The sequence below is a fragment of the Corticium candelabrum genome, chromosome 22 (assembly GCF_963422355.1).
Source record: "Corticium candelabrum chromosome 22, ooCorCand1.1, whole genome shotgun sequence".
Lineage (NCBI taxonomy): Eukaryota > Metazoa > Porifera > Homoscleromorpha > Homosclerophorida > Plakinidae > Corticium > Corticium candelabrum.
The window spans coordinates 40,201-55,200 of NC_085106.1; the positions used below are offsets into that span (position 1 = coordinate 40,201).

General features: G+C 41.2%; 4 protein-coding genes across 4 annotated transcripts in view; 2 read left to right on the forward strand and 2 right to left on the reverse strand.

Annotated features, from left to right (window-relative positions):
• LOC134197455 (large subunit GTPase 1 homolog) overlaps window positions 1-5,581 on the forward strand; it is a 5,770-nt gene extending 189 nt beyond the window's left edge. The window contains exons 2-18 of the mRNA XM_062666786.1: window positions 4-127; window positions 1,569-1,689; window positions 2,032-2,118; window positions 2,175-2,261; window positions 2,319-2,379; window positions 2,443-2,525; window positions 2,604-2,688; window positions 2,742-3,042; window positions 3,091-3,189; window positions 3,249-3,286; window positions 3,660-3,761; window positions 3,840-3,983; window positions 4,042-4,165; window positions 4,803-4,882; window positions 4,945-5,082; window positions 5,147-5,194; window positions 5,326-5,581. Of these exons, the coding sequence (XP_062522770.1) occupies window positions 4-127; window positions 1,569-1,689; window positions 2,032-2,118; window positions 2,175-2,261; window positions 2,319-2,379; window positions 2,443-2,525; window positions 2,604-2,688; window positions 2,742-3,042; window positions 3,091-3,189; window positions 3,249-3,286; window positions 3,660-3,761; window positions 3,840-3,983; window positions 4,042-4,165; window positions 4,803-4,882; window positions 4,945-5,082; window positions 5,147-5,194; window positions 5,326-5,580 (1,977 nt within the window). The 3' untranslated portion in view covers window position 5,581. The remainder of the gene's footprint in view (window positions 1-3; window positions 128-1,568; window positions 1,690-2,031; window positions 2,119-2,174; window positions 2,262-2,318; window positions 2,380-2,442; window positions 2,526-2,603; window positions 2,689-2,741; window positions 3,043-3,090; window positions 3,190-3,248; window positions 3,287-3,659; window positions 3,762-3,839; window positions 3,984-4,041; window positions 4,166-4,802; window positions 4,883-4,944; window positions 5,083-5,146; window positions 5,195-5,325) is intronic.
• Window positions 5,581-10,850, reverse strand: LOC134197456 (uncharacterized). Its single transcript, XM_062666787.1, has 4 exons — window positions 10,647-10,850; window positions 8,733-9,084; window positions 7,863-8,006; window positions 5,581-5,830 (listed from the first exon to the last, which is right to left on the reverse strand). The coding sequence occupies exons 1-4, from the start codon at window positions 10,844-10,846 to the stop codon at window positions 5,585-5,587; spliced, it is 942 nt and encodes a 313-aa protein (XP_062522771.1). The 5' UTR covers window positions 10,847-10,850; the 3' UTR covers window positions 5,581-5,584.
• Window positions 10,851-11,104: 254 nt separating this feature from the next.
• On the forward strand, window positions 11,105-12,576 carry LOC134197528 (ras GTPase-activating protein-binding protein 2-like). Its single transcript, XM_062666870.1, has one exon. It carries the CDS (start codon window positions 11,187-11,189, stop codon window positions 12,498-12,500), a length of 1,314 nt encoding a protein of 437 aa, XP_062522854.1. The 5' UTR covers window positions 11,105-11,186; the 3' UTR covers window positions 12,501-12,576.
• Window positions 12,577-12,683: 107 nt separating this feature from the next.
• The window catches only part of LOC134197525 (sortilin-like), a 14,583-nt gene continuing 12,266 nt past the window's right edge, over window positions 12,684-15,000 (reverse strand). Inside the window, exons 19-25 of the mRNA XM_062666865.1 lie at window positions 14,694-14,799; window positions 14,565-14,639; window positions 13,753-13,866; window positions 13,532-13,694; window positions 13,202-13,326; window positions 12,867-12,939; window positions 12,684-12,809 (exon numbers count right to left, since the gene is read on the reverse strand). Of these exons, the coding sequence (XP_062522849.1) occupies window positions 12,783-12,809; window positions 12,867-12,939; window positions 13,202-13,326; window positions 13,532-13,694; window positions 13,753-13,866; window positions 14,565-14,639; window positions 14,694-14,799 (683 nt within the window). The 3' untranslated portion in view covers window positions 12,684-12,782. The remainder of the gene's footprint in view (window positions 12,810-12,866; window positions 12,940-13,201; window positions 13,327-13,531; window positions 13,695-13,752; window positions 13,867-14,564; window positions 14,640-14,693; window positions 14,800-15,000) is intronic.

Here is a 15,000-nt window from a genome sequence, read left to right on the forward strand (position 1 = left end):
TAGTTGCACACAAGTGAGGTAAATGATGAGAACGTCGGTAAATGTTCTGTCAAGTCAGTAACGGAGCAGTCAAGTCTTGATGAGTTTTTGAGTACAGCTCAACTGGCAGGAACAGACTTTACAGCAGGTTGGCCGTCTAGACATGCCTAGCTAGAGATCATCGAAATGTACTACCCACCTGTTCGTCGTTTTGTTGTCTATTTATGTGTCTGTCTGTTTATGTGTCTGTCTGTTTATGTGTCTCTGTTTATGTGTCTGTCTATGTATGTGTCTGTCTGTTTATGTGTCTGTCTGTTTATGTGTCTGTCTATTTATGTGTCTGCCTGTTTATGTGTCTGTCTATTTATGTGTCTGTCTGTTTATGTGTCTGTCTGTTTATGTGTCTGTCTATTTATGTGTCTGTCTGTTTATGTGTCTGTCTGTTTATGTGTCTGTCTATTTATGTGTCTGTATGTTTATGTGTCTGTCTATTTATGTGTCTGTCTGTTTATGTGTCTGTCTGTTTATGTGTCTCTGTTTGTGTGTCTGTCTATGTATGTGTCTGTCTGTTTATGTGTCTGTCTGTTTATGTGTCTGTCTGTTTATGTGTCTGTCTATTTATGTGTCTGTCTGTTTATGTGTCTGTCTGTTTATGTGTCTGTCTGTTTGTTTGTCATTTACCTGTAGGTCTCTTTGTCCATCTGTTTATTATTTGTTAGTCGATGTGTCTGTTTGTCTGATCTGTTTGTTTGTCCAGTCAGTCAGTCTGTATGTATGTATTTATGTATGTATGTATGTATGTATGTATGTATGTATGTATGTATGTACGTGGCTCAATTGGTCAGAGTGTGCAGTTGGAGATTGGCAACATCCGGGACCTTCGGGTCAGAGTTTGAGTGCAAGAGGGCCACATACATAAATTCCCTTGGGCAAGGAACTAACATACAATCGCCTCTCTCTCCGGAGTGTCAGTTCTGTCCAGCAAGTGTGAAGTATGAAGTATGAAGTACAGCAAGTATGACGTACCTAGTGACATGATAGAGTGACTTTTGAAAGTTTAGAGTATAGCAAGTATAGTCATTGCAGTATCAAACCTGAGCCTTAGGGGCTCTTGTATGTACGTATGTACAAACAAAAAAATTTATGTATGTATGTATGTATGTATGTATGTCTATCATTTGTCTGTCTGTTTGTTTATGTGTTTGTCCATTATTTGTCTGTTTGTTTGGCTGTTCATCATTTATCTGTAGGTCTGTTTGTCTTTTTTTATTGTCATGTTGTCTGTGTTTGTCTGCCTGTCTGTTTGTCCATCTGTTTATTGTTTGTTTGTCTGTCAATATGTTTGTTTGTCTGTTTGTTTGTTTAGTCAGTCTGTATGTATGTATGTTTGTATGTCTTTCATTTGTCTGTCTTCTGTCTGTCTGTGTTGTTTATGTGTTTGTCCATTATGTTTGTTTGTTTGTTTGTCTATTCATCAGTTATCTGTATCATTTGTTTGTTTGTCTGTTTTTTTGTTTGTTTGTTTTATGTTGTCTATCATTTATTTGTTTGTATGTCTGTATATTTGTATTTTCAATGTGTTTGTACAGAGAAACTAAGCCTTCGATTTGTGACTGAGACACACAACAGTGGTATCCCTACAGCTGAGGAGGCTGATGCCATAAGAGCTGCTCAAGCTGAAAACAGAGCATTTCTGAGAATTCCAAGGAGGTGCAAGATATAACCAATCATTATTGTACACACACGCACACGTGCACACACACACACACAACACACACACACACACACACACACACACACACACACACACACACACACACACACACACACACACACACACACACACACACACACACAACGTCTGCACTCACATTTAATGTAGCAAATGTATCTTATTTTATCAATAATTCTTATATTGAAGCTTTAATTAAATGATAAGCCACGCCAAGTTGTTTTGCTTGCAAGAACACGAGAAATAGAAATGTCACTAAGCATGTGCAATCTAGCCAGCACGGTTACGATGTGTATACGTACAGATATGTGATTGTGTAGACCAATGTGGGATGCAGGTACAACAGCAGAACAATTAGATACAAGAGAGCAAGAGTCATTCTTGCAATGGAGACGGCAACTAGCTCAGTAATTGTAGTTATATTATCAAGTTACATCGTTGTACTAAACATGTTTTACATCAGACTTCAGGAGAATGAGAATCTTATAATGACGCCGTTTGAAAAAACATTAGAATTTTGGAGACAACTGTGGAGAGTAATAGAAAGAAGGTTGCCATGACAACCAATAATTAATAACTAAAAACATATTTTTATTTTCACATTTAGTGATGTTGTCATTCAAATTGTGGATGCAAGAAATCCTCTCTTGTTCCATTGTGAAGACTTGGTTGGAATCCACACCTACATTTTACCTATTTATTTATTTATTTATTTACGTTTAATTTTAAAGGAGAAATATGTGAAGGAAGTGAATACAGAGAAGGAAAATCTCTTACTGCTGAATAAAGCAGACTTGCTGACCGACCACCAAAGGTTGTATGTGCCATGTTTGTCCATTGCAACATGTCACTAAATTATAATAATGTACCGTTATTGTATCTACACATGCAGAGCTGTGTGGTACAAACACTTTACCGACCGTGGAGTAAGAGTTGCTTTTTGGTCGGCAACTGAAGAAAAAACGAGATTGAATGCAGTAAGATGAGATCAACATAGCTTGCTGTCACATGACATTTTTGTCTTGTCCAGTTGAATTGTCCAAAGACTGACAATGAAATGGAGACTGAAAGACCTCAAGAAAGCAGTGAGTCAAACCACTCAGAATCCAACTCTGACACAGACAGCGAGCTGTCAGACGTCAAAAAATACGAACTAGAAAACGAAGCTCATTCAACCAATGATGAAATAGAGATGATCAAGAAAGGCATCAAAAATGCAAGCGGAGATGATCAATGCCAGAACGTCAGACTTTCTCATCAAGTTCAGGAATCCATGCCAGATGACTCAACAGCTATGCCAGACAAGAATGATGGAGTCTTGGCTGATTCTGGTGTGTGGCTTTAGATTTTGTTTTGAAAATTATTAATATTTTTGTTAGATATCAGACAAGGCTGTAGATTGTTGACTTGCAACGAGTTGTTGGATATTGTTCAAGCATTGACTGCACCAAGCATCGTTGTAGATAGAGAAACAGAAGGTGATTTGTTGGTGATGTTGTCATTTGGCTTGCATTGGATGTGACTGCTTGCTGCATAGAGCTGATGACAGGCAGTAGAGTTGTCACCGTAGGATTGGTGAGATGATATGTGTGGTGTGTGATAATTCAATGTTAATTAATTAATAGAAGAATTTGAAATCAACAAACTTAGACAAACTTACTGGTAGATGGATGTATGGACAAACAGTGTGTGAGCGCAGGCAGATGACAGACAGGTGGCTGAAGAAATCGTAAAGTAATCAATAGATATGTAAAGTATAAACAAACAGATGGACAGACAGGCAGACAGACAGACAAACAGACGGACAGACAGACAAACGGATGGACAGACAGATAGACAGACAGATGGAAGAGGGATGAATCAACATATGTTGAGCTCTGTCATACAGAGGCAAACACTTACTGTAGTCTACGTCCCAATAAAACACAAAACATTTCTTGACTTTCAGGTTGGTTATCCGAATGTCGGCAAAAGCTCTACAATCAACACACTCCTGCAAGACAAGAGAGTTCCGGTTTCCGTCACACCAGGACGAACAAAGCATTTCCAGGTTTGCCAAACATGTATCTCCGTCTCACTGCAACACACTCACTTAACGTAAAAACCATTGTGTTGTGTTGTGATGTAGACACTGTTTATGGGAAAGTCTTTGTGTTTGTGTGACTGTCCGGGTCTTGTATTTCCATCATTTGCCTCAACGAAAGCAGAAATGGTTTGCAGTGGGATCTTGCCGATTGATCAGATGAGAGACTACGTGGGGCCGATCTCACATGTATGATCATCACATGTATGAAAATTCCGTCTCTATCTGCAGGTCATGGTTTGTATAGGTTTGTCAGACGATACCCCGGCATGTATTGGAGAGGAAATATGGTATGTATATTGTGGGTCCACCTGACGGTGATGACCCTAACAGACCTCCTCATGCACTTGAACTTCTCAGTGCGTACGGATGTAAGTTGCATGGACATTGATATTAATTTGATTTAACTATCTCGGAATTTTGAGATGTTAGGCCTTAAGTACAGGGCATGCCACTCTTGCAGGCCACTGACATGAGTAGACAAACCGACATGTAGGCAGGCAGACACACAGATAGACTGCCATGTAGTTAGATAGTTGGGAGACACACGTACATAGATGGGTAATACTTGGATCATGGATAGACACGTAAGCAGGTTGATACACACACATGGACAGACATGTTGACAGACTAATTCACTGGTAGATAGACAGACTTACAACAAAAACAAAAACAGATGGATGGACAGACAGACACAGACAAACAGACAGGCAGGCATACTATCTGTAGATACAATTCCTGACAATCGTTGAACAGAATTCCATGGTATGACATCCAATTGTATCACACAGCATATAAAACTCAATTATAACTGCAAGGTGCGAGCCTCAACAGCCAAATGGTAACTATCAGGCTTTCAATATAATCAGTACCACGTGTGGCTGCTTCAACCAGTACCAGCAGCTATCCCATTGTAATGCATTGCCACTGATGTAATAATATGATACAAGAATACTCACAATTCTTGTGAAGAATTCATTGCAAGTGATAGCTGTTTTCATGCTTCAGACATGAGAGGATTCATGACTGTTCATGGTCAGCCGGACTGTCCTCGTGCAGCAAGATATATTCTGAAAGATTACGTCAATGTATGGAATCTAAATGTCTATCGAGTTGTACTCTACGCGTGAGTTTCCTGTTGTGTTCGTAGGGCAAACTGTTGTATTGTAAACCTCCACCAGACATTGAGTCTGATGATTTCAACAGAGAGCTCGTTCGGTTGGAAACGTCTGACTGTTTGGAGGGTGGGAATGCTGCAAGAGTAAAGCAACAAAGCAGGAAATTAGAAGTAGGAATTATGTGGAAATCTGGTGAAAGCTGCTGGTGTAATATTCAGTGTGATGATTGTTTAGTTGCAACCAGAATATGTAAATGAAGTCGATCAGTCTTTCTTCAGTCAGGTGAATGTAGATGACAGATATTAGGATTATATGTAGATGACAGACAGACAGACAGACAGACAATTTTAATCGACAGGGAGACTAAGAGTTGAATATCAAGTACATCCCATCCACATTGTTTACATCATTAGAGCTTGGTCCAAGCAATAAGCAAGGGTGTACATGGAGCTCGAGGCTTCACTCGAAAGTCCGACTTCGTTCATCATCACTCCACACCATTGGAATCGTGCGACGACCCAACAGTCGACACACAATCCATCATGTCAACAAGCTCCTCATTGACCGGCAAGCCATGGAAGAAACATCACAAGAAAAACAAGAAAGAAAAAACTCGAAGACTGATGGAGACAAAAATGCACCCTCAAGTACACTACTCTATGTATTAATAAACTAATTAACTATACTAGGTGTGCCATCCTTCAATACCTTGTATGGAGGCATCATATAGATAATGCAAGCTAATAGAATCAAAACCATGCCTTTGAGTGTTGATATCATGTAGTCGAGTTGGTAGAGGAACGTGGCTAGTAACGTGGTCGCAAAGAATCCCCACGTTCTTGCGACAAAGAAGTCTTCAATTGACGAGATGGAAATGAAGTATAACACCAACACTCGATAGAGACTCTCAATTGGTACCTGAAAATAAATTGCAATGAGTTGTGGCTGGGACTGCATAAGTAACAAATATATATATATATATATACAGACACACACACACACACACACACACACACACACACACACACACACACACACACACACACACACACACACACACACACACACACACACACACACACACACACACACACACACACACACACACACACACATATGTATGTATACATATATATATATATATATATATATATAGCTGTAATGCAACTCGATCTGTTTGGCCATGATACAAAGGGCCATAGTCACGTCACCCTTACAGGTTTCTGAAATATGTGTTTTGAAGGTGAAGTCGGAAACCTACCTACATCGCCTTCTTCCTGGCTCTGTGCCTAATCTTTGCTTGGCTACTTAACACCAGCTTCAATCACTTCTGGACACAACTTTGTGGCATGACTTGAAAGACACGATTAGTCTATGTGATTGTGCTTGAGTCAACTCCATGTCTGCTCAACACGTGGGATCATGGTTGGGGGCAACTCCTAATTGCAATTTGGGCCTCGCCATGCCTCCTAAGGAGTTTATACTATCTTTGCGTTATTGGTTGTGTATTCCCTTTTTCCCATCCATTGCTGGTTTTAAGAGATGTGCTTGTGGTCAAACTCTTGATCAGTTTGGTGACCATTTGCTAGGATGTGGCAACAACAATTTGAGAATTCGACGACATGATGCTCTTGCTGATGTGTTGTTTCATGCCCTTCAGGCTGATAACTCTAACTGCAGGAAAGAACAACGTTGAGGAAGTGACAGCTTCACAAGGCCAGGTGATATATTTCACCCTGATTTTGATCAAGGACGATCAACATACTTCAACATTACAGTGAGAAATTCTCTGCAGCCGCTATATCTTGTTCAAGCGGCACACCATGCTGGTGCTGCTACAGAGGCAGGAGAGCAGGACAAAGACGACCATCATGAAAGTCATGTAACAGCAGCTGGTGGTGTCTTTCATCCCTTGGTCTGCGAATCCTTGGGCCTCTGGTCACCACACAGTCATCATGTCATTAAGGCTATTGTACGAAGGTTGTCTTTTAAAGGGAATATGACAGTCAGTAAATCTGTTAGAAATCTTCACGAACAACTGTCTGTCAAATTATGGTCCTACAATGCCATGATGTTGCTATGTAGATTAGCTTTAGACAGTAATGACCATGTACTCTTTGGTGTTTAGTTTCAGTTTTGAGTGTACCCATGTATACAGTATCTAAATAAATATATTTTAAAAAATAATAAAATATAAAACAGTAATATGTCTAAATGTATGTATGTATGTATGTATGTATGTATGTATGTATGTATGTATGTATGTATGTATGTATGTATGTATGTATGTATGTATGTATGTGGCTCAATTGGTTAGAGTGTGCATTTGGAGATTGGCAACATCCGGGGACCTTCAGGTCAGAGTTCGAGTGCGGGAGGGCCACATACATATGTTCTCTTGGGCAAGGAACTAACATACACTTGCCTCTCTCTCCGGAATGTCAGTTCTGTCTAGCAAGTTTGAAGCATGAAGTATGAAGTACAGCAAGTATGACGTACCTAGTGACATGATAGTGTGACTGCTGAAAGTGTAGAGTATAGCAAGTATAGAAAGTTTAGAGTATAGCAAGTATAGTCATTGCAGTATCGAACCTGGGCCCTAAGGGTCCTTGTATAAAAAAATGTATGTATGTATGTATGTATGTATGTATGTATGTATGTTATTGTTATTGCTATGTCACTCACAGGAATATCTGGTGTAAAAAAGAAAGAATACAAAAAGAGAAAGAAGAAAATGTATGTATGTCCATATACTTGTATGTACATATGTATACGTACATATATGTATGTATGTGTGTATGTCCTCGTGTCCCTCCATCTGTGGATCTGTCAATCTGTCTTCACCTATTTGTTGATCAAAAGTGACTCATAATCTCATCGTTCGTATTTCTTGTCATTCTCTTCATTCGTTTATCAATGACAATCTATCAACAACTAAAGTTTGACTCACCAAAATTGCAAACGTCCAGAAAGAGAATGCCTTGTGGTTGCTTGTAGCCTCCCAACTTGCAGTCGAAAGAAGCAACGGAATGGCAAACGAAAGAACAGAAAATCCAAAGAAATTCAAGAGAAAGACGGCATCAAGAAGTGAAGTCTAGAAACACAAACTTAAGAGTTCACATGAAGCTGCCTCCACACAACACACCTCAATCTCATTCTCACACTACCAACACGTTCGATCCTAACAGTCACATTACAATTTCTTGTAGTGACAGACAAACATGCAACAATGGCTGTGGCTTCCAGTAATAAAAATGCAATAGCAGAGAACTCAAACAGCACAACAAACAGAAAACACAAAGCAAACACTCAAGGCCCTTTCACACTTGAAGCGCATTCAAACCGCATTCAATCCACTTGGCAGCAAATGTGAATTGAACGCGCATTGACCCATTTCACACTAGGAAAACGCAATCCACCTAAACACGCCTACCCGTGTACTGAACATTAGCAACTGTGTCATAGAAGGTAGTTCTCCGTCTTTGGTTACAGTACACGTCCATCTACGCCATAAGCACAGGATAGAGAGGGAACGTAGATCTACTGCTTCCTACCGACATGAAGAGCTACATGGGTACGTGTGGTGCCACGTACAGCCGCCAATGTGCACTGAATCCACTTCACACTACCTGCACACGTGGTTTGAGTAAATCTGCATTGAATGCGGTTTGACTTAACAGCCAATGTGCATTCAATACACTTTGGCGTGTACTGTGAGCCTTCACTCACAAACTGTAATCTACCTGACCGTGCAATACACCTACACCCATACCCATACCATACATAGTTACTGAGTACATGCGTAATCACTAGAACGTACCGTTTCCATCTGTTGCTTTATCATCGGTAGCATCACTCCGTACGACACTCCATACACATACGCCAGTACGACCTCAAGAAACAAAAACTTGGCTTCATAATCAGACACGACGCTCACGAAATATCCAGCCAGCATCAACATTAGGGCGACTAGTTTGTGTCGCTGATATTGTCGGCCGTAAAATAAGAAGTTGATGACTAGACATGTGGTGAACAGTATGATCCATGAGAGTTGTAGTGCAGGGGCTTCTGCAGCGTTTTTCCATCCTCGAAATGGAATGTACGTTATTGCTATTGTAGCAATGATGTGCAGACAACTTGGCAATAGGAACGACTTGAAAGTGTGAGTGTATCTGTGAGAAATGTGATTGGTTGGAATTATGTGAAGAAGGTTTCACACACACACACACACACACACACACACACACACACACACACACACACACACACACACACACACCCACGTGCACACACACACATCCATACACATGACAGACATATAGACGTGCAGGTGGGCAATGAGAAATAATCATAAATACACAAAATAGATTGGCTGTTAGAGAAAGCAAGAGCACAAACTAATATAGACTGACAAACAGACAAACAGACAAATCAGTAGTTAGTGAGACAGACAAACAAACAGACAGACACACAGACACACACACACACAGACAGACAGACAGACAGACAGAAATAAATGCATCTGATAGACAGACAGACAAACACACAGACAAACAGACAGACAGACAGAAAATATATGCATCTCTCTCTGATAGACAGACAAACAAACAAACAGACAGACAAACAACCAAACAGACAGATAGACAAACAGACAGAGAAACACACAGACAGACAGACAAAAAGACAAACAGACAAAAGACAAACAGACAGACAGACAGAAAATATGTGCATCTGATAGACAGACAACAAACACAGACAGACAAACACACAGACAGACAAACAGACAGACAGACAAACACGCAGACAGCCCCAAACAGACAGACAGACAGAACTATATGCATCTGATAGACAGACAAACACATAGACAGACAAACAAACAGACAAACAGAAAATATATGCATCTGATAGACAGACAAACAAACAAACAGACAGACATACAAACAGACAGATAAACACACAGACAGACAGACAGACAAACAGACAGACAGAAAATATATGCATCTGATAGACAAACAAACACACAGACAGACAAACACACAGACAAACAGAAAGACAAACAGACTGACAGATAGAAAATATATGCATCTGATAAACAGACAGACAAACACACAGACAGACCAACAGAAAACAAACAGTCAGACAGATAGAAAATATATGCATCTGATAAACAGACAAACAGACAGACAAACACACAGACAGACAAACACACAGACAGACAAACAGTCAGACAGATAGAAAATATATGCATCAGATAAACAGACAAACAGACAGACAAACACACAGACAGACAAACACACAGACAGACAAACAGAAAAACAAACAGTCAGACAGATAGAAAATATATGCATCAGATAAACAGACAAACAGACAGACAAACACACAGACAGACAAACACACAGACAGACAAACAGAAAAACAAACAGTCAGACAGATAGAAAATATATGCATCAGATAAACAGACAAACAGACAGACAAACACACAGACAGACAAACACACAGACAGACAAACAGAAAAACAAACAGTCAGACAGATAGAAAATATATGCATCAGATAAACAGACAAACAGACAGACAAACACACAGACAGACAAACACACAGACAGACAAACAGAAAAACAAACAGTCAGACAGATAGAAAATATATGCATCTGATAAACAGACAAACAAACAGAGAAAGACAGACAAACAGACAGACAGACTGCAATCGTAATACACAACCCCATAACACTCTAACCTGTAAATCCCGCGCTTTCTCCTCACACTCACAGCAAACGCAATCAAAGCGACAAACCCATCACCACACCATCTCAACAGAAGACCGAAAATAGGCGGCACCCAACCAAACGGTCTGAACAACTCCAAACAGAGCGCGTGCAGCAACCAATACAAGAGAAACACGCACACATGCAATAGAGTCTCGCGACCACAAATCATCACCACGCATGCGTAAATATGTACAACTGTCCAACTGCCACGCCTATACATATATTTTTTTTAAGTACGCATGCGCACAATGATAGGCAGCACAGTCGATCTCTTGATCATACCAAACTGTCACACTCACAAATACACTACCACACATGCACACAATAGCCGACAGTTGGTTGCAATTTAATCATTTGTATCAAACCGTAGATTGCCACGCATGCGCACAATACACGCTCGGAAACCGCCTGCATCAGCACCACGCATGCGTACAATAGCCGCACGCACATGGCAGTCGGTTGATCTGTTGGTAGCGCAAACCGCCGTTATTACCAGCGAGGTAAACGCGATGGCGGATCACTATCCTCCCGCGCAGCGCGTCGGTCACGAATTCGTGCGCCACTACTACACCCTCCTTCATCAGGATCCGCTGCAGCTTCATCGCTTCTATCTCGAGAACTCCTCCTTCTTTCACGCCGTAGAGAACTCGGACGACGAGCCAGTCGTCGGACAGACGAACATCTATCAGAAGATCGCCAATCTCAATTTCGTCGAGTGCCACGCCGTCATCAAGCAAGTTGACAGTCAGCCGACCCTCTCTGATGGCGTCGTCGTTCAAGTGACGGGCGAAATCTCGAACAACGGGCAAGCAATGAGGCCATTTGTGCAGACATTTGTGTTGTCGCCCAAAGGGCCGAAGAAGTACTACGTGCGCAATGATATATTTCGCTATCAGGACGAGATTTATGAAGTTGAGAGTGCGGAGGGAGGCGCGCAGGTTGGCGGTTCGATTGAGGGTGAAGTGGAGAGTTTTGTTGTGGCGGAGGATGACATGCGGGCGTTTAGTGCGACGGGCGTGCCGAACGGGCAGGAGGATGAGAGTGTGGGGAAAGAAGAAGCGGCCGGTGAAGAGATAAATGAACCGGAAATGGAAGAGGGCATGTCTCCATTGGCTGAGAGTGCGATTATTACGAATGAGGCGAGCGAGTTGGCTGATGTCGAGCAGAGCGAGGTGGTTAGTAAGCAGAGTGCTGTGTCATCCTGGGCGAATATTGCGGCTCCGAAGGCGTCAAATCAAGGAGCTCAACGTGCGAGTACGAAAAGTATTGCTCAGAGTGGCCTCGCACCCCCAGCGCCTGTCGCGCAGAGTGCGCCTATTGTGCAGGTTCAGCGTGAGCGGCCGCCGCCGTTGCATGCGGAACAGACGTCAGCGCCAGCATCTGCGCATGTGGAGAGACAATATCTACCACGTCCACAGAAGCTTGTGTATAATGATAATCAGCAGGTTTTCGTGGGAAATATTCCGCAGAACGTTGATGAGGACGAGTTTCGTGACATCTTCAAACGTTATGGCAACATCCTCGACATTCGAATCACACCCAAACATTTTGGGTTCGTCACATTCGAGGACCCCCAGTCGGCCTTGGACGTGTTACACGAGCAGAAAGAATTGAAACTACACGGCCAACGACTCAATATTGAAGAAAAGAAGAGCAACTTAGGAACTCGTGGAGGCCGAGGCAGGGACAATACGGGAGTGTCCGGCACACCAGGCCGAGGAGGTAGAATGGACAAGGATAGAGACAGGTTCGGTGGTGGTCGAGAAAGGTACAGTGGAAGGGGCGGCGGTCGGGTCCCTCCACACAATAGTCAGAAATATTGAGTAGCACGTGACTTTAGGTGGACGTGGAATGCTTAGGATTGGAACTTTCTGAATTGCAAGAGTGTTTTATAAACTATGGAACGTGTCGAGTCTGTTGTGTTCTGCTATTTTTGTTAGGCATCGCTGGAACGTATTCCGTAGAGATTGGCTTCGTTTAGTCCAGCCAGAGCCGTGAATGCAGCGTCACTGTTGCTCGTGTACTATCTATTGAATAAAGATTCACAACAATCAACACTTCTATTGCTACCTAATATCATTAATATAGTTTCAAGGTTTGCCACTTTAGAGATCATCATCATCGCCATCATCCTAAATAATATTGATATCAAAATATTGGAATGCATGCAGAAGGAAGTTGATACTGACCTCTGTTGAGAGCAAGTCCTTCCTAGAGTATTCATTTTCTTGTGCCAGCATGGAGTACTTGTAATCAAATTTACTAAAAACGCGAGTTCCTTTCAACCGACTATATCCAGCTGCATGTGTATATGTTATGTGTCTGTCTGTCTGTCTGTCTGTCTGTCTGTCTCTGTCTGTCTGTCTGTCTCTCTGTCTCTGTCTGTCCATCCATTTGTCTGTCTGTATGTCTGTCTGTCCATCCATTTGTCTGTCTGTATGTCTGTCTGTCCAATGTGCTTGCCGTTCTCCCAACCATCTACCAATGCAACCCATCCATCTCACTAACAATCCCTGTACTGCACCTCGAATCTCGATTCCAGCATTTCTTATACACAAAGAATGCACCAATCACCACAACAACAAGAGCAAGAGGAATCAAAACGGTAGCAGCAACGTTAACTCCTCCTCCCTTCTTTTTCTTCTCAATCTGAAAGCATTATATGTTTGTAAGTGCATGCACGCATGCACGCGTGCGCGCAAACACACACACACGCACATGCATGCATGCACACACACCCACAAATGCACACACACGTACACAAACACACACACACACACACACACACACACACACACACACACACACACACACACACACACACACACACACACACACACACACACAAGGTCACCTTGCTGTTGCCGCCTGCTTCATTAGGCACAGAAGGTGATTTGTCTTTGCCTCCATGTGATTCAATTTTATGTCCATTAGCACCATTGCACTCCTCTGTCTCCTGACTAACAAACTGATCAATTACTCCACCTCTGCAGTTATCACCAGGAACATGTCGATAGCTGTGATAGACAGAGAGATGGTTTATGATGCAACGTAGACTCACATGGTTGATCATACCCGAGAGTCTTGTGGTATGTTGCTTGTCCAGGATGGCAGTACATTGATGCAGACACTCGGAAGTTTGGTTCTTTGATGCAGTTGCCATGATGATCATAGTGATAGCCGTAGTCACTATCAACGTAGAAATCTGTGATTTGCTGTTGTGATGAAAGAGTAAGTGTATACACATGGAATACGTAAATATGAGACAAAATAAACAAATAATAAACATAAACAAACAGACAGACAGATAAACAAATAAACAAACAAATAGATAAACAAACAGACAGACAGATAAACAGATAAACAAACAGACACAAACAAATAAACAACAAATAGATAAACAAACAGACACAGAAACAAATACACACACAAATAGATAAAAAAACAGACACACAAACAAACACACAAACAGATAAACAAATAAACAACCAGAATTGCAGACACATCAATAAACAGATAAACAAATAAACAACCAAATGCAAACAAATAAACACACAAACATATAAACAAATAAACACAACTAAACAAACAAGCACACAAACAAATAAACACACAAACAAATAAACACACAAACAAACAAACATAAACAAATAAACACACAAACAAACAAACATAAACAAATAAACAAATAAACACACAAACAAACAAACATAAACAAATAAACACACAAACAAACAAACATAAACAAATAAACACACAAACATATAAACAAATAAACAAACAAACACACAAATAAACACACAAACACACAAATAAACAAACAACTAAACACAAACAGACAAGCAAAAGCACAAACTGGCAAGTACACAGAGATGAACACAACCTACCACTCAAAGTCATATTTGGTACAAGCACAACTTGTATTAGTAGCACGAGGTTGATTTTCTTTCCCACCATAACACCTACTCACATATCACTTAAACTAAACACACAAAACTACCATCTAACACGCTAACAAACTATCCGCTGTTCGACGATAGAAAGTCTCTTTGTAACCAAACAAGCAACCACCACTGTTACCAGCAAGATGAGGGACGAATGATTTATAGTCGCTGTGTGTACCTGTAGACAAAGGACAATGTAAAAAATTAGAGTTAACACTGATGACTGTGTCTGCCTGTCTGTCTGTCTGTCTGTCTGTGTGCATGTGTGTGTGTGTGTGTGTGTGTGTGTGTGTGTGTGTGTGTGTGTGTGTGTGTGTGTGTGTGTGTGTGTGTGTGTGTGTGTTCTATGACTCGTTGGCTTTTCAATTATATTTCTACT

Coding starts and splice junctions, on each gene's coding strand:
- LOC134197456 (XM_062666787.1), bottom strand. CDS start 10,846: ATGATTTGTGGTCGCGAGACTCTATTGCATGTGTGCGTGTTTCTCTTG. Junction 9,085..10,646: donor AGAAAGCGCGGGATTTACAG/GTTAGAGTGTTA, acceptor CATTTCTCACAG/ATACACTCACACTTTCAAGT. Junction 5,831..7,862: donor TCTGGACGTTTGCAATTTTG/GTGAGTCAAACT, acceptor ATTTATTTTCAG/GTACCAATTGAGAGTCTCTA.
- LOC134197528 (XM_062666870.1), top strand. CDS start 11,187: ATGGCGGATCACTATCCTCCCGCGCAGCGCGTCGGTCACGAATTCGTG.